Source organism: Clytia hemisphaerica, unplaced genomic scaffold (genome assembly GCF_902728285.1).
Source record: "Clytia hemisphaerica strain Z4C2 unplaced genomic scaffold, Clytia hemisphaerica genome assembly, whole genome shotgun sequence".
NCBI lineage: Eukaryota > Metazoa > Cnidaria > Hydrozoa > Leptothecata > Clytiidae > Clytia > Clytia hemisphaerica.
The window spans coordinates 695,046-720,313 of record NW_027104530.1 but is presented as its reverse complement, the minus strand read 5'-3'; the positions used below and the strand labels follow the sequence as shown (position 1 = coordinate 720,313).

Below are 25,268 nucleotides of genomic sequence, written 5' to 3'. Positions count from 1 at the left end.
AAACAATAAAATTGGTTAGAAAATATAGATTAAAGATTTTTTTAATCTTGAAATTTTGAAAGCATTTACTTTAATTTTTCGCAGTTTTGAGCTTGTAAAGATTTTCACGGGTTCAAATTTTTGCGGTTTCGGCAAAAAATCGCGAAAATTAGTTCTCTCAGGGTAAATACTGTGAATATTGAGCCTTTTTGGCTTAACGTTTAGAAATCTATTCACCTGAGTCCTTCATTACAAATGTTATATAATAATTACTTATATGAAAATTTGTTAAACCAGATACAAACCATTCTTTACCACCTAAATATTCCAAATCTTTACATTTTGTGTTATCGCTAGAATGTAAAAGTTTAACACATTTAAGATTTTCAGCTTCCCATCTTTGTTCGCGTTTGTCAATTTTAATGTGCAGAGTATCCGAGTGTTCACTGTTGGTGAGAAATAGGATGTCTTTAAAAAATCCAGCATTGGTACAAACTCTTTGGTAAAGATTTTTATACCAACTGTCATAATGTTTGCATTTTGTTTTCTCGAAAATCATATGGACGCCTGCAAGTACTGATTCACCATAGGGCATTCGTTTAAAATCATATTTCTCAACCTTCGGTGTTCTCTTTGTTAAAGAAAGATCAGCAAAATTCTTTTGAAATCCTTTGATGTCTCGAAGTCTCTGGTTAGTTTCCTTAAGACCTTCTACTTGGTCTTCTAACACTTTAATTTGTTTGTTAGCTTCTTCCTTTTCGTGTTTGCAGGTTTCGTATAATTCTTGAAAGTCAGTTTTCTCTGTCAGCAAACTTTTATTTTTTTCTTCAAGAACATCAAGTTCTTTTTGTAAGTTTGACTTTGCTTCTTTTAAAATGGTATTTTCTTCTTTTATATTTCGAAGTTCTTCTTCGACCTTCTGCTTGCCATCTGATATCGTTTTCAAATCGATACCAAACTGTTTCTCAGCTTTCAAAAGAGTGTTTTCTGATTTGAGGTTTCCAATCTCAACCTTGTTTTCCAATTTTTCATTTTGAAGTTTTAATTTCTCGATAACTGCTTCAAATTTTAGTTTCTCAATTTCTCGATCCTTCTTCAAACTTTCAAGTTCTTCTTTAAGGTTTTGTTGAGACTTTTCTTCTCCGACAACAACCCGGTGATTTTCATCTTCGCGAATGCCTGCTGCGTTGTGTTGATCCATTTCTCATTTGCTGCTCTTCAAAATTATCCTCAGTCGTTTGTTAGACCCTCTGTACAATCTCAAAAGTCTCAAAAATATCCTTCGTCGTTTGTGGATGCTCTTGCTTTATATGATAGGTGAAGTCCTCTTCGAGATCTGAAAATCCAAAAAAATTCCTGACAAGTCTTTTCTACCAAACAAAACAACACACAAGATTTCAAATCCTTGTTCGCTTATTGTAATGTACACACTCGTCTGAAATTCTAAACCTTCGTAATAGCTTTATGTCCTTGCTAGTGTTCATGACAACGCAACAAGATGAGATTTAAGAAACATTTTAAACACAAGAATAACCAACTATGGCTATCGACTAGACTAACCATAATGTTAGAATAAAATGTATTAGTCTACGATAGACAAATCCAGGGGCTCGAAAGAAACATGACACATAGTTAAGGATTTCTTTCCAATAAAAAAGATCACTATATACTGCTGTGCACAATCAAACTGTTTTACTTTATTTGAAGCATATTCTTATAACATTCTTATGACATTCTTGTTTCTGAATTTTAATTAGCTTTATCAGATATATAAGAATGTCTTTGTAAAGCAACATAATACCTATTACGACCTCGTTCTGTGCTTCTTTGTTTACCCATAAAGTTTAAAGAAAAATTGCTTTATAAACTTGGAAATGACTACAAATCCTCCATTTTCAACCTTCTTAAACGCCTTCTCTTCCATAAACATCAAACTCGAAACCAGAAAAGAACAGAAAGCTTTAAGTACATAAAAATAATGGACGAACATAATGCAGCAGGGTTACGCCGAGATGAAAATCATCAAGCTCCTTTGTCTTCTATTGGAGAAGAAAAAACACAACAAAATCTCAAAGAAGAACTTGAAAGTTTGAAGAAAGACAGAGAAATTGAAAAACTGAAATTTGAAAAAGAAACTGAAACCCTGGAAGCAGTAATCGAGAAATTGAAACTTGAAAATACAATGGAAAAATTGAAATCTGAAAACAATTTTTTGAAAGCTGAAAAACAATTTGGCATCGACTTGAGAACAATTTCAGATGACAAGCAGAAAATCGAAGAAGAGTTGAAATCTGCTAAGATTGAAAACGCGAAATTTCGTCTAGAAAATGAAAACCTCAACGAGGAAAATAAGAGATTTAAGGAGAATTTAAAGGATGTTGAAGCTGAGAACCAGAATTTCATTCAAGAAAACACAACTTTGAAAGCAAATGAAGCTAAGATTACAGATGAGCTAAAAACTTTGAAGATGGAGAAAACTCAAATGTTAGATTGCATCCAAGAACTGAAGGAGAGAAACAAAAAACTGAAAAAAGGAAAAAATGAGGAACTTTTTGTTTTAAAAAAAGAAAACAAAGATGCTCGGAAAAAACAGTTTCAAAAAGCAGAGGTCTTGAAACCAGCAGAGAAAAACGAGGTCCATAAAGATGAAGAGCCTGACTATAGCCGAATGCCGCTTGAAGAATCAATTCTTTCCGGTTCTCATATGATCTTTGAGGAGGAGTTTTGCCCTGGTTACGAAAACTGGTATACCAATATGTATAAAAGATCGAGTTTTTATGAAACATTCAAAAATTGTAGAGTTCATAAAGAGTTTTGTAACAACAATGATGATATTTATATTAACATAGAATGGACTTTGGACAGCTTGAAGTGTATCAAACTACTTCATCCAAAAGATAATAGAAAATCAAAAGATCTTGATCATCTATGGGTTGACAAGGAATGGGTTGGCAATGTCGTCAATGGTCTGACAGAGGAATTTAGATATGAAGGGTTCGTTTTGATACTTATAATGAGGAACTCTAATGAATAAACATTTCTCTATCTTGAAACTTGTTAAATTGCGATACTGTACCTTTCAGAAATTTCATTTTCTTTAATATCTTTCCCATCATCGAAAAGACTGGAAACGAACGCATACTTCTTATAATAATTGATATCAAGATGTAAACCAACCCTTAACAAAGCGTGGGTTGGTAATAACACAGACAGCTGGTTATCGAATTATAATTTTTTATTTTTTCTCATTTTCGTTCGTTGTTCAAGGATAAAAATATATGAAAAACCCTAAAACTCAAATCCTTTTTATCCCCTTTTTCACGCCTCTGCTCTTCATAAGAACTCTTGAACTCTCTACTGTATATCTTTATAGTGGACTTTTCATTAATACATTATGAACAACGTTGTACAATATTCAATAGCATATGGTGCCGACTTCGGGGGGATACTAGGGTTGGTGGATGAGGGGTATGTGCGGACGGGACCCCCGAAAACCGACCCTTAGAGAGACTGGTTTTACTGAGAAGGTGAACCTTTGAGAGACTTTTTTGAAAACTTTCTTCGATTTTTGGAAAAATTTCCTACCCTTTAGTGAATTTTTTTACAATTTTTTCTCTGGAAATCAAAAAAAAATTCCTAAAAATCATGGATTTTCCGACCCTTAGCACATACTCAGCATCCATTTTTATCCCTTGGGGTACCGACGCGTAACTAGCCCAACAATTTCAATTTATACATCTTTTATAAGAACAATCTATACAGGTATATTATAACACAACGAGGCTCAATTTTGGTCAAAACCTTAGAACGAATCAAGAACAATTCTAGACCCATAAAAAATGGCTAAGAAAATTCTGATATTGGGCTATTCCAGAAAAAGTTTGTACCCTCTATGTTGAGGAGGTCTTTTTCCGGAAAGGTGACACCCTGCTTTTTTTCAAATTTTCAAGACCCCCCTGGATTTGGATTCTCATTTTTTAGACTACTCTGGATTTTACCTCCTCAGCATATGGTAACCACCCTGGATATCTACACTCACAAAAAACCGGACCATCCTGGATTTTTACACTAAGAAAACCGGACCGCCCTGGACTTTTCCTCCTCAACATATGGTAAACACCCTGGATTTTTACACTCAAAAAACCGGAATACACCATTAAGCTCTTTCTTTAAGTCAATAACTGAATAACGTGAGTACACTAAGAATATTTCAAGGACACTTAAAACTAAAAATCGCAAAAAATGAATTAAAGTCATTACAATGACAAAATATCATGCATAATACAAAAACTTAGAAAATCCCTTTGGGTACATGAAAAAGAGTTGGACAGGGAACTCAGGGAAAACTTTGACAAAAGGCTAGACTGAGACACGGGCGCAGGGAAAGCACCAGACTCAAGACTGCAAGAAGGGCAGAGAGAGGGATGTAAAGAAGAAAGGTAAAAAGGGGTAGGGAGACGGACACAATGAACAATTTTTATTTATCTAAATATTTTTCAGATGATCACTGAAAGGCTGAAACAGTCATGTGATACACAAGCCTCTTAAAATCATCAAGTTTTCTTATCTTAACTAACACGCTGTCTGAACCCCTCTTTCACTGAATGAAGTTCAAAATCATGATCTGTATTTTCAATGACAGATTATATTCAATGACAGATTATATTATTACTAGCCGGTACCCGGCGTCGCACGCCGGTTAAGCTGTAGCTGAACGCACTAAAAGTCCTTTGGATGTTGAAGCTGGCTTAAAAAAGCGATCAAATAAAAAAAAGAAATCTGTACAACGTTTAACTCTAACCTTCCCCGGGTGTCTTATCTTTTAACCATATTTGGATCGTTTACTGCCCCCCTCCCGAGACATAAAGCCCTAGTCCCCCCCCCCGGGAAAATGACGTACACACTTTTTAGCAGTAACGACCAATGAAGTATAAGCCCGAAGGGCTAGAAGTCAATCTCCTTGGTAGGATTTGAAGCCAACAAATCCTACCAAAGTAGCGCGGCCTTGAGCGGCTCGCCTGGTTTTTACACAAATGACAGATTAATACTATAAAATTTACCTCTAAATTTCGAAAAAAATATCAATCGTAAACAAAGGAATTGCTAGATTCAATCTGTCGTCAAAAATGCGGCGCATTTTTTAAGCTTCACTTTTTCTTGCCTGAGAAAGGTTAGAGATTGAACTCTAGCCCTTCGGGCTTTAAACTCAATGGTAACGACGGCTTGAATATTTTTATAAGAAAAAAGAAGTGAACTGATTTTTTCTTATTCTTTATATCGCCCTTTGAATGCTGTTGTTGCCCACAAACCTTTTTATGTTTTGATTTACTTTTGAAATATTCTTTTCTATGAAATGAAATTGTTTTGTTTTGAAAAGAATTCGAATGTCATTAATAAATACGATCGTTAAATACATTCGAAAACATTTAAAACAAAAGAAGAGAGAAAAAGGCAAGTCTGGGCAGAAGTTAAAATTACTAAATGTAGATGGGCCTTAAATTTCAAAACAAAGGCTTAATAAAGTCTAAACCAAGCTCTATCCGATCTTTTGCAAATGGCGCGAATCCAATAAAACAAATTTGTGGAGCAAGAGACTAAAAGTCATAATTTTAAAACACAAACAAAGCGAAAACGAAAGTAGAAAACACAGACAAACACACATACAGACTACCACTATTAATTTATAGATAGAAGTCGCTGTAAGGAAGAATTAAACCTAGACGATGTTATCGTCCGTTACAGTGATAGTAGAGGCGGGAAAAAATGGCGGTATGGCGTTATGGCGGTATGGCGGTATACGGAAAAAAATCGGCGGGAGAGTTTCGAAGAAACGGACGATAACTCTTTGGCATAAAAAAGATTTTGCGGTTTTGCTTGGACTAACCAGTGAGACTGGTTAGTCGATCCGTGGTGAAAACCGCCTAAGTTTAAAGGCCGAGCTTGGTTCAAACAATCAAAAACACGCTGGTCACTGGGAAGAGACACGTACAAGGACAATAAGATGGATCTATGGTTTTTCTGTGAAAATCCAGCTCATTATGGATTTTTTCTTCTTGGTTCATTTGTTTTATCGAGACTACAAGATAACTTAGTTTAAGGGAGTAATTATTCCTCAAGTATGCTTCTGTAGAAGCTTTTTTAAAATGATTTTTCAACAAGTCTACCCAGTCTACATACAGCAAAAAGACACAGAGAAACTAAGTAGGTAAGTCAGTTTGTATATTTCTTATGAATCCTATGAATCACAGGCAGTGTTTCATTAGATATGTGAATACCCTCATATCTCCACTCTTAAAAGGTTATTTTCATCTTGTGTTAGCAGTTCTTTGACAACTTTGAAAAATGTCAAACAAAGTACTTATTGTCAATTGTGGACTTTAAAAGACTGCTTTTAACATACTTCTTGTTCGAAAACTTTCACATTTTCTCATTTTGATTTGAATTGTCGAGAAGTTCAGTTACCTAGTCGTACCTGTAAAAATTATCAGATTATTATTCTAAATTTTCTAGGTAAGAATCAGAAATTCAGAAATTGGATGCATGGGAAAATATGGCAGTAATTTGCAGAGAGCACAATACAGAAATGAAATATTTGGCACAGCATCCTGGTTTATTATTGAGATTAAGACTTGCAATATTTCACGACGTCCTGGTATAATTTGAGATTATAAATTGCAATATTTCACTTCACGTCCTGGTTTAATTTGGGATTATAACTTGCAATATTTCACTTCATGACGTTCTGGTACAATTTGAGATTATGACTTGGAATATTTCACTTGAGGTCCTGGTACAATTTGAGATTATAACTTGGAATATTTCACTTCACTTCGTGGTTTAATTTGGGATTATAACTTGGAATATTTCACTTGACGTTCTGGTACAATTTGAGATTATTTCTTGGAATATTTCACTTCACGTTGCGGTTTAATTTGGGATTATAACTTGGAATATTTCACTTGACGTTCTGGTACAATTTGAGATTATGACTTGCAATATTTCACTTCACGTCCTGGTTTAAATTGGGATTATAACTTGGAATATTTCACTTGACGTTCTGGTACAATTTGAGATTATGACTTGGAATATTTCGCTTGACGTCCTGTACAATTTGAGATTATTTCTTGGAATATTTCACTTCACGTTGCGGTTTAATTTGGGATTATAACTTGGAATATTTCACTTGACGTCCTGGTACAATTTGAGATTATGACTTGCAATATTTCACTTCACGTCCTAGTTTAATATGGGATTATAACTTGGAATATTTCACTTGACGTTCTGGTACAATTTGAGATTATGACTTGGAATATTTCACTTGACGTCCTGGTACAATTTGAGATTATGACTTGGAATATTTTACCAACGTTTATTTCACTTGACGTCCTGATATAATTTGAGATTATGACTTGGAAAAATTTACATCAGCCTTCTGGAATTAGTCGAGACTGTAATACACGTTGTTTTTTTTATAAGGAACCTTAACTTTGCTTTGAGCCTGGAGTTCCTTATTTTTACAGAGAATTTCAGTCTCAAAGTTCCTTATCGAGTTCCTTACTACATAGGAAATTTTGAACTTTTTGCCCCTTGAAAAATTTGGTCAAATTAGTCCCAATAAGGTACATTATTTTCAAATCCACTTATTCTCAGCCTGAGCAGTTCCTTAACAATTCCTTATTTTTTGAACCATTTTCAGCCTCGAGTTCCTTATAAACGTGTTCCTTATAAAAAAAAACGTGTACAGTATTGTCGGAAGACAGTTTAGAATCATTTGTTTATCATGATTGAATTACCTATTTATCAGTTTTTGTAAATAAGAAATTTAATGTCATTTAAATCTGCCTCAAGGTTTTTACTAATTGGTACTTTTCCATTTTAAGCTAATTTCTGGGGATTTCTTAACTTTTCTCCTATTTCATCCTCATTTTTAACGTCTCATTTTGGGTAGAAAGAAATTCAAGCTCAAATTAAAGTAAGATCAACATACTGCAAAGCTTCACAAGCTGGAGCTTTTTTCCTTTTTCCCTGCAAATTTATCATAAGATTTTTCATCCACTACTGTAAATTTGTTTATCAAACATAACAGGAAAGTCACAAATTCGAAATTGCAAGTATTTATAAAACTGTCAATGATTTGTATACATATCCTTTGTCTTTGGGCAAATGGTGGTCGGGAGAATATAATAGCTTTTTATTTACATGGACTTTAATATATAAAAGGGGTAAATATAAGGATATAATCCTCAGGCAAAAAAACAACATACAAACAAACTTACATGATTTGATGTTTTTTAAGAAATTTATAAGGTGAAGGTTTAGATAGATATCCTTGTTGCAAAGAAATTACAAACTTATTAAAAAAATTACTGTTTATAAAAATTGTTTTCTAAGAAAAGAGTGTAGTGTAGTTCCAAGAAAATATAAAGGGAATAAAAGGAAGAGGGTCTCCAAAGAGAACTATAATATTTCTTGGAATCCCTCTTTTTTTATCTCAGTTTCTCTCCCGCCTCTTTTTTTTTGTTTTGATTTTTTCGAATACCGAACACAGTTGGCCTCGCATACGGAAACTCGAATTCGTACGATTTGGGCTGTTTTTGTATTTTGTACCAAAATCGTATAGTCTAAGACTGGCAACTCTATCGACTGTTAACTCTTTTCGGCAAAAAAACCCGTTTGCGAATTTTCTTCGGCTTTGGGCTTTTTTCTTAGATAGTGATTCGTCTTAGACTATAGCATAGTCTAAATTAAACCGTGAATCTCTCCCTTATTAGTTCTCCCGACCCAAAGTCACCCTACCATTGCTTCATTTCGCCCACCAGAAGAAAATTATTTTCTGATTCTACACTGGATTATCACGTGACCTTATAGATAAATAGATATACCCTCCGATGCATCGGAATGGGTCCTACCCACGGTGGAGTAGGAATCACAGCGCAAGCAGACATTGCAACCCTGCAGATGCGAGCTGCCGAGCCACGGTGTATACCACGACACTCGAACTACACGGGAGAACGGATGTCCTCGCAGGTGTAGAACCTCCTAAGTGTCTCGGCACACCACAATGTCTGGAATATCTACCCATACTCTTGTATCAGAGTTATGGTGCCCAATTCCCCTCAAATGGCATGGGTTGACCCGGGCGAAGGAGCATTCACTTGCCAAGTGAATCTTAGTGCCACGGTGGGTATCGAACTCGAGCCTACTGGACAGAAGTCAAGCACGATAACCACTACACCACTATGCCGTGACCTTATAACGTCAAAACAACGTCTATCTGACGCACTGACCTTTATATACCCTGGAACAAGTTTCTCAATCCTGGCCAAGCAAAATCTTTATTTAGTCTAACTGCTCTCCTAGCTCTTTTTGTTTTTATTTTTCCATTTATTAATCATTATTGATCATTTTGTTAGCTTATTTTGGGTTCCTTCCTCCTGGCGGTATGATCTTGCGGTCCTTTTGCGGGAGGTTAGGAAACTTTAGTTTTGTACTATTTGTTCGTGTTACCTACACTATAGATTTAAAAAAAAAATCTATGATCGAAGTTTTTTGAAAAGTGGTACCCTAATGGTGGCACTACTCAATAGCGGTGTAAATGCATCGAGAGCGCTAGATCTACTTTCCCTCGAAAACTTTTGATGATGTAGCGCCGCTTTAATCGTAGAAAATTTTAGCGAGACTAATTTTAGCGTTTTAGCGAGTTTTCCCTATTTTCGCCAAAATTAATCTCGCTAAAACACGCCGAATCGACAGATCGCTAAAATTTATCCGCGCTAAATTTTTCAAAAACGCAATTCGCTAAAATAAATCCAGTTTTTTTCTTCTTTTTTTTACGATTTTTGCGAAAACTAATAAAGATATTTATTTTTGTCGGTCCCTAGAGTTCTGTAAGAAAATGTAGGCTTAAAAACACACGCTTATCTCGAACCTCCGTTATATCTCGAACTTTCACCAAAATACATCTCAAAAAGTTATTTGGAAATGGCGATTCGCTAAAATTAATCCACGCGAAATTTTCTCAGACAAGTATTCGCTAAAATTTATCCACGCAAAATTTTTTGAAATCGTGATTCACTAAAATAAATCCAAAAAAAATCAAGATTTTCCTGACTCGCTAATATACGCTAAAATTACTCTCGCTAAAATTTCTACGATTAAAGATGGCTTCTTTACAGGTCCAATTCAAAAAAACTTCGATCAAAGATGGTGGATATAGCTTGGTCCAGGGATATATAAAGGTCCGTGATCTGACGTCTAAAACATATCCATGAAACGTTAAATGGATGTTGAAAGAGCGTTGTGTGACTTCTCTAGCGATACAAAACATCAGACGACTTCTCAAGCCTAATGAAACTACAAAGTTTTTCAAAACCTACCATCAGTGCTAGAAATTAAACAAATACAAAGATGTTAATGCTTTTATTTTCCGACGCGAGATTTTCTCGCCAAAACCACATGGGCTGGATAAAGAGATAACATTCCGATAACACAAAATGCAGACAGGTCTGTGTACGTGATTTTAGAGCGAGATGTTGAAAATTGATGAGAAGCAGTGTTTTTCGAGAAAGTCAAAGAAAAAAGATTCTTGATTTCCACTTTTTGTCATTTCAATGGCGTAAATAGAAGTTTGATATTGGGGGGACTGAGGTCTAGTGACAACGTGAGGGCCAACCATGGTTCGACTCGAGGGGTCAAAATTTGGGAAAACTAAAGTTTAAGATAGCCGGAAAAAGAACAAAAATGAATATTTATTTCAAGAAATAGAATAAAACAGTAATTTAATAGAAGATACAAAATACTCAATCAAAGAGTATCTTTATACTCTCATGTATACATTTTGGCATCTCGCCAAGCTAGAATAAACGTTTCATAACTTTGAAGAAAGCAAAACAGAGCTGTTGATGAAAGCCAAAACCTACCTTTCCAAAAAAAAAGTTTAACAACTGAACCCAAAAATAGCAAATCAATATAAAGAAAAAATATATGCGACGTAAAATAGTAAAGATTCATTGATGGAAATAGTTCAAAACAAAATTCTCGAATACTCCCACTATCTAAGCCTAGTGTAAAAACTGCCACTTAGTACACATCCATCGACCCAATGTCACACATCTAAATAACCATTTCCATCCGACATACATATTAAAAAGACAAATCCAATAAAATGACAAATCCGGTACCAATATTGTAAGGGTACATAAGTAGCTCAGTTTCGACCCTTGTGAAGGCTAAGAGGCAAACGCAACATTGTTTGCCAGCAATTTAACGGAAACTTGTGGTTAGCTTTGAAAATTATTGATTTCAAAAATAAATCCATGATAATATCATAGCGCCATCGTTTTCTTTGATAGCAGGAAAATGTGGGGTAAAACCAATTTTCGATTGAATATATTAATATCATATTCCAATAAGAGGAAATTGTAATGTCTAATGATACTAATGAATATCATTTCTAAAGTTACTTTTCAACTACTTTACCATAAGCGGTTTTGAACTTATCAGAGTGGAAGAAAATTTTTAATTCTAATTTCATTGTCTTTTAACGAGCGCTACAGTCCTTCGCATGTTTCCGACGTGCTTGATCTATTGTCTTTTAAAATCCACCAGTGTTTACAGGGCGGTCGAAGAAAGTTACAAAGAGAATAAGCTTTTTGGGTTGTCTCAGTTTTCGTTTCAGAATAATTACAATTGCAAAAAAATTCTTCGAAAGCCCAAATTAGGCTCTTCCAGAAAATGTTCGTACATGAGGGGTGGAGGATATATAGTGTCCGGGAGTGAAAAATCTACAAAATTCAATATTCAAATTTTTCTGAAAAGCCCACTTATATCTCAAGGGACATAATCACCATAGTAATTGTTTGAATACGAGATAAGTGATGTTCGAGACGTACTCTCGGGTACCTAATAGCCGGAGGGGGTTGGAAAAAATCTCAAAACTTAATAAGCAGGGGGGGGGGGTTGGAATAAAAATGTCCTGGGTGGAAAATTTTTGAAAAGGAGGCTAATATGGCAGAATTGGGACAAAAAAGGGAACTTTCAAAAACGTTTTCCCAAAAATTAATAAGCGGGGGGGGGGGTTGGAATAAGAATATCCTGGGTGGAAAATTTTCGAAAAATTAATTAGCGGGGGGGACGGCTAATAGGTACCCGAGAGTAATTTGTGAAAAGGTCTATTGGAGAGTTTCTCGGAATTTTGTTCTTTTAATAATAAGGTGTGACTACCTTTGTTTAGGCTATGGTGGCTGAAAATTCAAGTGGTCAAAACATTCATAACCCCAAAATACGTAAAGCCAAAACAAATCTCGTTTAAATTGTTGCACAAGCATGGACAATCAGCCAGACAAACCCTGTCTTACAACAAGTCGCTGGAGAAGCAATTAATAACTTTAAAAAACATGAGACTAAGTCTATTCACGATAAGTGTGCACTCTTTTTTCTTTTAGCTATAACTTTTGAAGGAATTCTTCGTTCTTTATAAATTTGGTATCGTTGGAGAGATATTTGTGAGTGGAAGAATTTGAAGTAAAAAAGTCTTTAAAAAAAATTCTAGAAACGAAGATGAAAATGAAGAAGAAAAAATGAAGATCTTGTAGAAAGGTGCAATAGTTATTATTTTCACTGAAGTGTACTCCTTCATTATCGAACGTCATCACTGTGAAAAAAATTCTCAAAAATAATCATTAAGTCAAAAGATATCAAACAAAGTTAGAAGCTGATTGACGTCTAAAAACGCTGTTTTCTGCTGTTTTTTGGGGTCAATCACTCATTAACTTTGTATCATAACTTTATATTGAATAAATACTTTAGTGAAATTTCTTCACAGTGATGACCTCCTAAGATAAAAGAATCTCTCCAGTGAAAATGAAAATTATAGCACTTCTCTACAAGATCTTCATTTTTTTCTTCTTCATTTTCATCTTCGTTTTTAGAATTTTTTTGAAGACTTTTTTACTTCAAATTGTTCCACTCACAAATATCTCTCCAACGATACCAAATTTATAAAGAACGAAGAATTCCTTCAAAAGTTATAGCTAAAAGAAAAAAGAGTGCACACTTATCGTGAACAGACTTTAAATTTGATCACTGATTCAAAGGTTATAAAGTAGTCCAATGTGCACTCTGCTCAAATGACTCGAATTCAGTAACCCAAAATTCAAAATAGCAAAAAACATTTTTTTGTTCAATAAAATCCAATCTAGAAGTGTCCATATTATGAAAAAAACTAACTAAATACTCGATATAATGTGCACAGTGTTTCGACGTGTCTAGAAAGGCCAATAGACAGATCCATTTGATACACAAATACCGTCAAATACCAATCAACACCGAGTTTATGTATCGGATGATATCGAGGGCGACGGTGGTACTCTTAGGTTCCAAATAAACGGGGGGGTTCGAATAAACGGGGGGGTTGGAAAATTTTCTAGATTTTAATAAACGGGGGGGACCTAATTGCCGGGGGGGTTGGAAATTGTACTTCTGAAACCCAAAAATAAGGTAAAAATAGGCTAAAATCAGGCTATTTAGAGCAAAATAAGGGGCCTTCTCTTTGACAGCTGAAAATATTCTTAGAGATTAATAAACGGGGGGGTCCTAATAAGGTCCGGGGGGGGTTGGAAAATTTTCGAAAAATTAACAAGCGGGGGGGCCCGTTTATTTGGAACCTAAGAGTATGTGAAGTCGAGGTAAAACAAAGTCGATAGTTGATGTACGGTTCTATATCTCCTTCGCTCACCTAAACAGACGACGGTATTTTGGTGTTTTTACTGTCGTCGAGCAAGGTGGACGGTGATTTCCGTCAACATGTCAACTTTGCTTTATACCGTCTCATTCAATTTATCTCGAATACATAAACTCGCTAATTAAGCTCCATCAAGTAAGAAAAATGAATTCTATAAATATTCTATAACAATAATCTGACTTCATAGTTTACATTTTAATTAAAAGATGTAGGTTCACAGACAAATTAAGTCTGATTATAAGAAAATAGAGAAACATTTTAATAGTTATAAACTTGAAGCAGGAAATTGATTGATTTCTTTCGTTAGTAAATTAAACTGAGATCAAATGGAAAGCAATGATATACCCCTAATAAAGCACACCAATACTCTTTATAGGTTTAGTTATCGAGTTATAAGGGGTTTTATAAAGCCCGTGATGTCAAACTTTTGCTGAAAAGTGTGCCGTAGTTACGTAGGAAATCCTACCGAAGTCATGTGACATTACAATAGAATTTCAGCGAAATCAAAAACTTTGCGGGTTTTCGAAAACAATAGAAACAGTATTTCTTCCGATATTCATTTTTTTTGCATGTGATGGCTTAAAGCAAGCCATCTAGCCCTTTGAGATTTATAAATGTATGGGTTAAAATTAAAAGAAAGAGATTTTGATTTATTGCTTCAGAACTTTAAGTTTCATGCCGCCCATATGAAAATGGACTTGTATAAAAATCTATGGGTTATATGCATAATGCTCCTGGGCATCTCATCGTAGGTTTAAATTATTCACCAGTTTATTTAAGACATCACTTAAACATAATCATACCGAACATGTCAGTTTTCAAGCGTTGAAAGATAAATTTATTATTACTTTAATCTTAGAAATTTTAGCTAGACTAATTTTAGCGTTTTAGCGACTTTTCCCTATTTTAGCTGAAATAAATTTCGCTAAAACACGCCGAATCGGCAGGTCGCTAAAGTTTATCCGCGCGAAATTTCTGGTTATATTGCCTTGATACATATTTATCAATATGAGCAGATATGAGGGGTTTCAGTGCAAAGAAATGCTAAAAAACGAATTCAGTCAATAATGTAATACAAGTATTCGCTAAAATTTATCCACGCGAAATATTTTGAAATCGTGATTCGCTAAAATAAATCAAAAAACAAGTAATACTTTAATGGACCTACCTATTTATAAAACGAATAATTAGAAATTAATGGAAGTAATGTATAATTTTAAATTTCGATTTATATATCTATTGGAACGGAGAAAGCAATTAAGAAACGCATCGATGTTTAACGGTGAAAGAAAAATAATATCGACACTTTAATCAATCATTCATCTCGAGAAAATCTCAAAAAACCGCTTTTTTCGGGACATTTCCGGTTCTAGCGGCCGGAAAAATTTCTTTTTCGAAAATTGGGCTCTGTCACATTTTGGGCATTGCCATTTTACATCATTATGCAAAAAATCATGAAAATCTGTCGAGTATAAGTTGAAAAAAGGAAGGAAAACCGTTTTTAAAAAAACGTTACGCCGGTTTTCGGCTGTTCCGGCGATTTTTAAGGAGTTCCGGATTCAAAGAATGATTTTTTTGGAAATCAAACGATGCTAAGTATTGGGCATCATCATAAAGAACATTTTTCTGTAAAGAAACAATTAAATAAGTTGAAAAAATGTGACGGAAATGTGAAAAAACGACGATTTCCGGCACATTTCCGGTTCTACAGACCGGAAAAATTTATTTTTTTCGGCTAACGGTTTTCGACACCTTTTCGGCAGTACTAATGTGCATCTATGTGCAAAAAATCGCAAAAAAATAAAGATAAAATCTCGAGAAAATCTTAAAAAACCACTTTTTTCGGGACATTTCCGGTTCTACCGGCCGGAAAAATTTTTTTTTCGAAAATCGGGCTCCGTCACATTTGAGGGTTCATAGTAATGCACCTTTGTGCAAAAAATCAGAAAAATTGAATGAGCCAATCTCGAGAAAAGTTGGCAACTAACGAACTAACTAACTAACGAACACGGGTTAATTTATAGGACCTCCACCCCACCGGGGTAGGTCCAAAAATCAAGATTTTCCTGACTCGCTAATATACGCTAAAATTAGTCTCACTAAAATTTCTACGATTAAAGTAAGAATTTACTGTCATCAGTCATTTAAAAATTAGCAAGAAACAAAATCAAATTTTAGGTAATTTAGTGCATTATTTGAAAAAAATAAAATAACACAAATATCGCGCACAATCTAAAAAAAAGTGGCTTTAAAGGTGAAACATATGACATATAATTGGGCTTTATTTTACTGGAAAAAACTTACGATACAGAACTTGATAAAACCATGATAAAACCATTGCATCTGCCTTAGAATATTTTCCCCAAAATAGGTAGATTGACTAAACTATTGCAAAACCGATTCTTGACATTTTTGCATTATTTTGAGTAGCCGGCGATTTAAGAAAAATCTTTTACTTTTCGTAATTAAATGAAATTTCAATGCGATAAACCCCCTAAACAAACTATTGCACTAGACACCATTTTTCATTGAATTATATTTACCTCAAATCAGATTGTAATAAATATTGTCAAGTACACTCTCGACTTGAGAGCTTATCATTTAAATTAGAAAATCTTAAAGAAAACAGCTTTGTTTTTATGGTCATTACACATTTTTTATAAGAAAATCCAAAAGTTTTGAAGATGTACTTAACTTTTTGAGTTTTAAGCCTAAAAATGTTCTTAACATGTTATTAATTTGACCATTTTGTGAATATTTTTTACCATTTTCCTAAGGGTATTTTGAGTCCACAGAGCCTTAAACTTGTTCTTAACATTTTAGCCATCGAAACCTTATGTTCTTATATAGTTAATGTTCTTGTAAAGAAAACGTGTATTTTGGCACGGGTCAAAAATAACGACTTTTCTTTGTTTATTTATTAGGCTCTATAAAGGAAGGATATATCAGATTACAATGAACTCAAATAACTGTACAATGTAAATTTGGTAGTTTACTTCTTCATCTGCTTGCTCTAGGCGACAAACATAATCATCTTCACTGCAAATGAAAGCTTAAGACCGTATCGAATTATAAAAACAAACGTTATAGTAGAAAATCACATTTCTGTAAGGTCTGTTTTTTACAATTTATTGTTCTCCCTGCTCGTGAGAATTGAATAATGAGGTTGAAATTTCTAATTTGTTTTATTACCTAAACTTTTAAATCACAAAAGTCAGTTTGCAAAAGAATATTTGATGGACTTTATTTACACTCATTAAAGATTTTGGTCGATATTTCCATTTTATCTGGCTATTTCTAATGTTGACAACCATTAGTAGTCATTAAAAACCAACACAATACAATACAATGCAATACAAAGTTGATTACAACTATGGCCATGATATTGTGCACAAAGGGAAATTCCCAGGAAAATTAAAAAAACCACAAGAAGTCTATAAGTGTAACTTAGGGTTGTAATGTAGAGTTTTAACTGGAGACATTTAAAGATTTAGCAGGAGCTTAGGATCTGAGAATAAAAGCTTGTGAATGGTTCGACTCGTCTGAGAATATAGCCTGGAAGCCATTATACCCCACCTAAATCGAAATATCCGATTAGATAAAGTAGAAAGTCTCAAAATGTTATTCTCGCCCAAACTTTAAATTCTGCAATACACTGAAATACCCAGAAATGCAAGCATATTCTGACCACCATTGTAGAAAGAAAATAATTTTTCACTACAGTAATAAAATAAATAACTTTGGGTATGAACCAACCAACACTTATTCAACAGTATCAGGAGCTTAAAAACTTTAGCATAGAAATAAACCAAAATAGATTTAAAAAAAAAGTAATACTGTATAATATAGAAAAACACTTCAATTGATATAATCCAAGTATTTATAAACATAGATAGAAGCTTCTCTCAAAAGTACTTAGCCACTCTCTAGGTATTATTGTGTGCATTTTGATGTATTGCAAAAGGATGCTTTCAGAAAAAAGAGATCATCTTTCAAATTGATAATACAAGGGAAGAGAGTTGATTGATAAAACGTTATCACTCTCTACATTTAAATAATAAAAAGTGCTGGTTTCTTTTTACAAAAAAAACGGCAACATAGCAACAGGAGGTATAAATATTTTCCATAATGGCGACACAAAGAATTTGACTGATGCCCAAAAACACTTAAACAAAGCAACATGGCCTAGATTCTTCTAACGTTCAAACCCACGAGAAATGAAAAGCTTTATCCTATCGATCAAGCTGATTTGCTACCAAAGTAAAATGTTATGATTGGTTATGGTGCAAAATTAATCTAATTCCAATAAGTCTCCATACAACCCTGAAGGTTCAATCTTATTTTGCATAATTTGAAATGTATGACATAATTATGTATGAGAGAAAATGAGAATGCTTTTTAGGTACCCATAATAAAATTATGCATTTGAAAAACCTCAAAAACCCTTGTCATTCCTTCCTTAATACTCAAAATTTCCTTCTTTGAAAAAACTCTAAAGAAAAGAGCAATGTATAAAGAACCTTGAAAAATTTGAAAATTAACCATCCTCCCACCTTGAAAAACAAAAACATTCTCTTTAAAATAAACCTTGAAAAAAATTGAGAAAAATTACAGTAACTGTAATCTAATTTTTCTAAACCAAACCATTCAAAGCATTAAACATTATTTTGAAGCATCCAGGTTATGGCTTGAGCCCTAAAAGCAAAATTTTTAACCGTCTTGTAAGTATTTTTCCAATATGCCATTGATTATATAATTTCCACTTGGAATTGTTTGTCATGTTTTTGTTTTAATCATGCATTTTCATTTCGGTCTAGCCTTCTTGCATATAATGACCCTTCATTCCTGGTCTTTTTATACAGATGGGATGACTTTAGAGTGGCAGGGGAGGAGATTCTTACTTAAGGTAATTTGAAGACTTTGGTCTTCAGCTTATCGGTTCCTTTTGTGTCTTTTGCATTATTTTTGTCATTTATTTTCTGTAATATTGTTATTTTATTAGTCTTGTTATTTTTGTATTTTTTGTTGTTATTTTTGTTGTTTTTTTAGTTTTTTTATTTTTCTTCCACAGTCTACATTGAGTTTTTTGAATTACAGATTGCCATGGTTATCACCAGTTTGTTTTTTCTTCAGTACATATGACTTCATTAAATTTCCTGACTTTTCTTAGCCTTTTCTCATCTCTTGTTTAACTTTTTAAATATTTTCTGTCTTTCTTTAAAGTTTACAAACTTCATTGTTTGAGAAGCACTTCTTTGAAGAGAAAAAAGATTTCTCTTACACAAATACAAACATTCATCTTATTTTATCAACAGTTTTACATTGTAGATATAGAAGTTAAATCTCATATTTTTTGGGAATTTGCAGACGCTCACCCCTGTAAACACATTAATTTGTGTGGATAATAGGCGTATAAATATTCCGTAGGCTACATATCATCCTCTTCCTCAAGCCAACTCAACCTTGAATTCTGTATAGGAGGTTGGGGTGCAATTCTCAATTGGTGCTATGATTCACTTGGCAAGTGAATTTACCTTTCGACCCGGGTCGAAATATGCCTTGTGAGTAGAACTAGGTACCATTACTCTGATACCAGAATATGCTAGACATTGCATGTGATGTGGTGACAATACTCATAGGTTCAACACCTGCGAAGATGTATATGTCCTTCTGTGTAGTTTGAGTATCGTGGTATGTACACCAAAAACTCTGTCGTGTCGCGAGCGCAGAGTTAGCAGGGTCTATTCAGGGATAGGGCCCATTCTGGATGATTTGGAGGGTTGACTTCTCTTCTCTCCTCTCTCATTACTTGGAATTTCACTGATGAACAATGTTCCTTTTGAACAAAAATATTGACATGTCTAAAAATATGAACTATGTAGACTGCATTGGGCCATTCCATTTTATATCCATACTCAAGGGTGGATGAACATTTCCAGGGTTTTTTTTGTATTTCCGAAATTTTGATTTTGTTTGATTTGAGTTTTTTTTTCCAAGGAATGATTTGGATAACCAAGCAATGGACACCTAGAATTTTGTTTTTCCTGGGGATGAAACGATAAGCGAAGAAACGGTTTAATTTATAAGGGCTCAAAGAAAATTACATGTTTTTTTATAAGAATATACTTTATAAGAATATTTGTGATGAAATTGGCCAAAAAATTAAAAATATGGTAAGAATAGAATATTTCAGGATGATTTTCCACAAAAAGTAAAAAAAAATAGGAAGATGTCCTTTTTATTTAATATTGTACTTTATTTAACAAGCACACCCTCGCCTTGTTTGACAGCAAAGACTGAAATGACGTCAATTTTGACAAATGAAGACACCATACTGTATAATTGAAGATTGACATTGCGAATGTCGTTTTTGTAATTTTTTAAAATCTGACTGAAGACTGCCTGAAACGGCACAAAACTCCGAGTATCGGAAAATAAACTAGTCTCTATTATTGACTGATATATCGCTCTACCGATGGTATAAAGCACTTTTTTGAATCGCAAGTCAGATTTGCAAATAATATTGTACTTTATATATGAGTTGAAGGCAAACATTGTAATGTAAATATATACTAAAAATAATTCTTTTAACAGCATATTGAAAGTAGTTTATGTAAATACTGTGTGTTCAAATTTAGTAAGAGATTTTGTACAGGTGAAGGAGAGTTTGGTCTGTAAAATATCCAAACAGAGTAGGTAGTCAGTAGTAATACTTGTATTAGGTAGTAATTTGTATTAGGTAGTTAGTGGGGAGTCAGTGTTATCAAGGAGTAGGTAGTACCTAGGTGTTTTAGACCTGCCCATACCAGGATCATGACGCATAATTAGTAAATGTATGTGCTAAATATTTTCTTAACTTTTAGTTTTGATGCTGCAGTTTTCAGCATTAACATGACTATTGATCGTACCTAGCCCAGTCTGGAAATAGTGCACAGTACGACAAATATATTTGGGGTGAGGCAGTACTGTAATTACTTTTGGCATATTGGCATAAGAAGCGGGAAAGTCATATTGATAAAAATGATTGGTATGTTGAAAGCATTTGGTTAATAATATCTAGTCTTTTCAGTGAATATTTCAATTGTCATAAGCGCTAAGATTTTTCCTAGAGGTATATTATATTATACCCCATGAGATGGTATACTTCTCCTACTTCTTCTTTTCCTTTCCTAATTAGGAAGGCCTTTCCTTATTAGGAAATCTGGAAAAATTGTAAAATACTTTCCTAATTGGGCAAAAACTCCTGACTGAATCCCACCAGGGCTCAGCCCTGAGCCCTGGACCTGTTTGGAGGGCTGACAGCGCCCCCCAAAATCCCCAGCTGCAATTTCTCTAGCGGGTGCTGTTCCGCAAGCAAACTTTTTTTGGCGTAGTTTTTACAAATAACAATTCAACAGGGACTTTGCTCATTGTTTCCACAGTCTATCATTTGTGGTGCCTCTACAGAAGTAGCTAACACAAGCCCATTTCCCCGAAATAACTGTTTTCCTTTTCCAGGAGAGAGCTTTTTTTGTAAAATGGGGAAACAGATCTGATTTCCTAGGATAAACCTTTTCCTTAAAACTATCTGTTTCCCCGCACCAGCTGATGACGTCATCAGAGAGAAACAGATCAATATTTCTAGGAGATGACATAATAAATTGGAAAACAGATATCTGTTTCCAAAAAGATGATATTGCATATTAAGATCCTGTCAGCGCACCGGACAGTCTGGTGTTTTTATCCAGTGCCAAAAGGTATCCCTCAGCCACAACCTTTGTGTTAATTTTTTGAACTTCTGGACACCTGACAAAGTTTCCGGACCAGACGCACCGGACTCAAGTCCGGTGTTGAGATTGAAAAAGTATCCTCATCCGCAACACAGGACTTTGAACTTTCTGGGGGAAAACAGATATCAATCACAAAAGGCAAGGGAAACAGATGAAAATTTCCTGGAGAGGGAAACAGATATCCTATTCCTTATAAGCTTGGGAGAACAGATCAAAATTCTAATTCTGAAAATTATGGAAATAGTGAACGAAGATACCCAGACGGTGTCAATCGAACGAATCGAACGCGGAATCAATTGAACTCAATGGGCTATTCCAAAAAAAATTGTACAGGGGTATTGACAAACTTTTTTCACTAACCCCCCTGGAAATTTTGGATAACAAACTATCCCTAGAAATTAGGAGTCGACACCCCTGGAAAGTGAAATTTTGTGAAAAAGGGCCCGGAAGTGACTATTGATGCCAGTTTAGGAGGAGAGAACCCCCTGGAAACCTTAAATAACCCCCTTGGAAAATCTGAAAATGACCAAAAGCCCCTTGGAAAATCAAGGCTCAGTCCCCCCTGGAAAAGTTTGTCAATACCCCTGTAATGGTTTAAAAGTGGAATAGCCCAATTGAATACAATCGAATAATTGCAATTCGATTGTCGAACAAAATCGAATCGCAATCGAATATTACCTAGGATTTGCCGTTCGATTGCTTCAATTACGTTCGATTGTATTCGATTATGTTTGATTACGTTCGATTGATTTAGATTTATTCGCTTTCGTACGATACTTAAGCGCTCGGCCGCCCACGCTAAAAAGCTCTAACGGAGTGATCCAATTTAATTTAATCGCAATCAAACTCATCGAACGTTATCGTAATCGAACGAAATTGAATATTAATCAAATGTAATTGACAATCAATCGAATTAATGGAAGATAGTCAACTATTAATCGAACCAATCTAACCTTACTCGAACGCAATCGAACACAATCGAATATTACCCAGGAATTGGCCGTTCGATTGAGATTCGATTACGTTTGACAATCGAATCGCAATTATTCGATCGCGTTTGATTACGTTGACTGGTTCGATTGCGATTTTTGGTTGAAGTTGTTAGATTGACACCGTCTGGCTGGAGATACTTTTGAGATTAAAAATTTACGTTTTGAGGAGAAACAGATCTTCATTTCTAGGAATAAGATTTATTTTTGAAACTTTTGGTCAACAGATCAAATTTTCCAGGAAGGCTATGCCTGGGTAACAGATGTATAAAAAAAGGTCTTCGCTGAATGTTTTTACTTTCATTTCACCAGCAAACCATAAAAGTATGTAAACACTACTGTATAGTAGCTATATACCAATCTTTTCAATCTTGCTTTCTCGGTTTTAATAGGTCGATAACATCGTAATTGTATTTAACTTACTTGATCCTTTGCTTGAAATGATCTTGGTATCTTAGGAAGTTGGACAGTCAAGATTCTCAAAGAGGTTCAAAGATGACCAGAAATACCTTTCCCGCGTAATTTCAAAAAAAGCATGTGCGAAGCAAAAATTTGTTTAAGTCCGCGTATAGTTTGGTACTATATCGTCACATGTAAATTAATCAGATTTGGAAGCTTCCAACATTGCTAGGACAAAATTGTTACGAGCATATCTTAATAGTCACGATGCGCAGACAAAGTATCTCTATAAGTTGATAGAAGCTTCAAACGCTTTCCGAAGATAAAAGGAAGAGTTTTACTTTAGGTAAATTAAGACAACATGGCCACTCCACAACTCATGAACTCCAGAAATTTCAAGAACTTTTGTGATTTTAGCTCCATTTTAACTTCACAGACACTTTGATCAATGATAATAGGTGGCGAGTATGGGCTCATGTCTTATAGTACTTAACAAATAGATAGATAGGTAAGGGAAAGAGTTACATCGGATCGCCCAAAGTTACCTTCATGTTTTTATTTTATTTTCTTATCTCTGATCCTGTCTTTCTCTCTTCTGGTTCTGCTGACTGTCTGAGTTTCTGAGTTTCTGAGACTTAGTTTCTAATTTCTGACTGAGTTTTAATACCTGTCAATCAAGGCTCCTGCCGACGCACCGGACTGTCCGGTGTATTTCAGTGTAGACCTAACTCTTCATACAAAAATTACGGGAAACGCATATTTGGACTTTGTACCCTATGCTGCACTCAAGCACTTGGGCCAAAATCCCGCAAAGGCAGGACAAAAATCAGTTTTTTAAAGTTTGCAAAAAAATGCCACATAGAAGATCTTTCAAATTCAGTATGTGAATGGAGCAGTAAAAAATACAACTTTTCTATTTTTCCTTTTTTTTGCAAAAGTTCTAGTAATGAAAATAAAGGGATAATGATAATTGAATACTATCCATTGATGATCCGCGGCACTATCGTAAAGCTAGAATCGCTTCGCCTACTCTTCGCTTGAGAAAATGATTGACAGATTGAAGTTTTTCATCCCCGCGGTGCGCGCCGCGCGGGAGCTCGGGTGCTCTGCGAGAGTTCTCGGCTCAATCCTCGGACCGCGCTAAAATGGTAGACTGAGCTGTGATAGATCATTTCGATGGAAGTTGTTGGAATGTTTACAAGGCTCTTGACAGAATATTGTTTGTTTTATTGTCAATGATGACAGTGCCGTTATATATTTTGTTATATCTAACAAATTGATGTTTTTAAGTGCACTTTATAGTTTTGATTCCCATTGAAGAATCATATTCTGGTTTTCATGTTATTAGATGCTGTTTTAGAGCTTTAGAGCTACACTGTATTTATCCGGTGGCAAAAAGTATCCTTTCGCTACACAGGACGCAATAAGTCCGGTGTCAGTTAGTCCGGTGTTGCATACAGGGAATTTTGGACGCCGGACATTTATGAAACAAAAAATTAAGAAACACCGGACGCACCGGACTGGTCATGTCCGGTGTTTTGATTGTCCGGTGGGAAAAAATATCCTTCTCCGACACCGGACATCCGACTTCCTTAAGTTAAGTCCGGTGTAGAAATTGTCCGGTGGTGAAAAAAACTCTCTTTTAATACACCGGATTTTCGCGTGTCCGGTGTTCCTTAAGTCCGGTGCGTCGGCCAGTCCTGTCAATCATTTGTCCATCAATTTCGACCAGTCTAATTTTCGCACCGAGTGGGATTCGAACCACCACCATAAGAAAGACACGACCCTCGACATCGCCCGAGAATTCTCGGGCCTCTTCGGGCCATGTTCGGGCCGAGAGACCCTATCAATTATTTTGGCCCGAACATGACCCGAGTCATTCGGGCCATGTTCGGGCCATGTTAAATGTTAAATTGATTCAGCATGTCCAGTCAAACAAAATAGTACAAAATAAGATTTGTCTGTTATGTTTATATCGCTCAAAAAAACTTTACGAGCTTCGCGTGGACACGCTTCAGTTTAAAACCAGGACCAGTTTACTAGCAAATATTTCCATCCTAAGTATATTTTATAACTATGTTTTCATACCAAATAAGACGTTTAATATTTATATGAATTTACAACATTCATATATTTAAAATATAATTAAGAGAAACCAAGTTTTTCTCAAAGAAAATGTTAAAAAAAATCAGTCCTGAAATTACACGCCTGTTTAAATCATGTTTTCAAAAATTGGCCCGAGTGTGGCCCGTGCGTGGCCCGCGTGTTGTGACCCGAACACGGCCCGAGAATTGTCGGGCCAGCTCGGGCCATACTCGGGCTTTACGCGAATTCCAATAAAAGTTTTGGCCCGAGAATTCTCGGGCCATGTCGAGGGTCGTAGAAAGACCT

General features: G+C 34.9%; 1 protein-coding gene across 2 annotated transcripts; it reads right to left on the bottom strand.

The window, feature by feature from the left end:
* Positions 1-185: 185 nt before the first annotated feature.
* Positions 186-23,041, bottom strand: LOC136822345 (uncharacterized protein PF3D7_1120000-like). Of its 2 annotated transcripts, none has more exons than XM_067078584.1 (2): positions 22,902-23,041; positions 186-1,315 (listed from the first exon to the last, which is right to left on the bottom strand). In XM_067078584.1, the coding sequence occupies exon 2, from the start codon at positions 1,178-1,180 to the stop codon at positions 209-211; it is 972 nt and encodes a 323-aa protein (XP_066934685.1). In that variant the 5' UTR covers positions 1,181-1,315; positions 22,902-23,041; the 3' UTR covers positions 186-208. The 2 variants fall into 2 exon arrangements, with proteins under 2 accessions (XP_066934685.1, XP_066934686.1); XM_067078585.1 differs by lacking the exon at positions 22,902-23,041 and adding an exon at positions 1,781-1,844.
* Between the last annotated feature and the right edge of the window lie 2,227 nt (positions 23,042-25,268).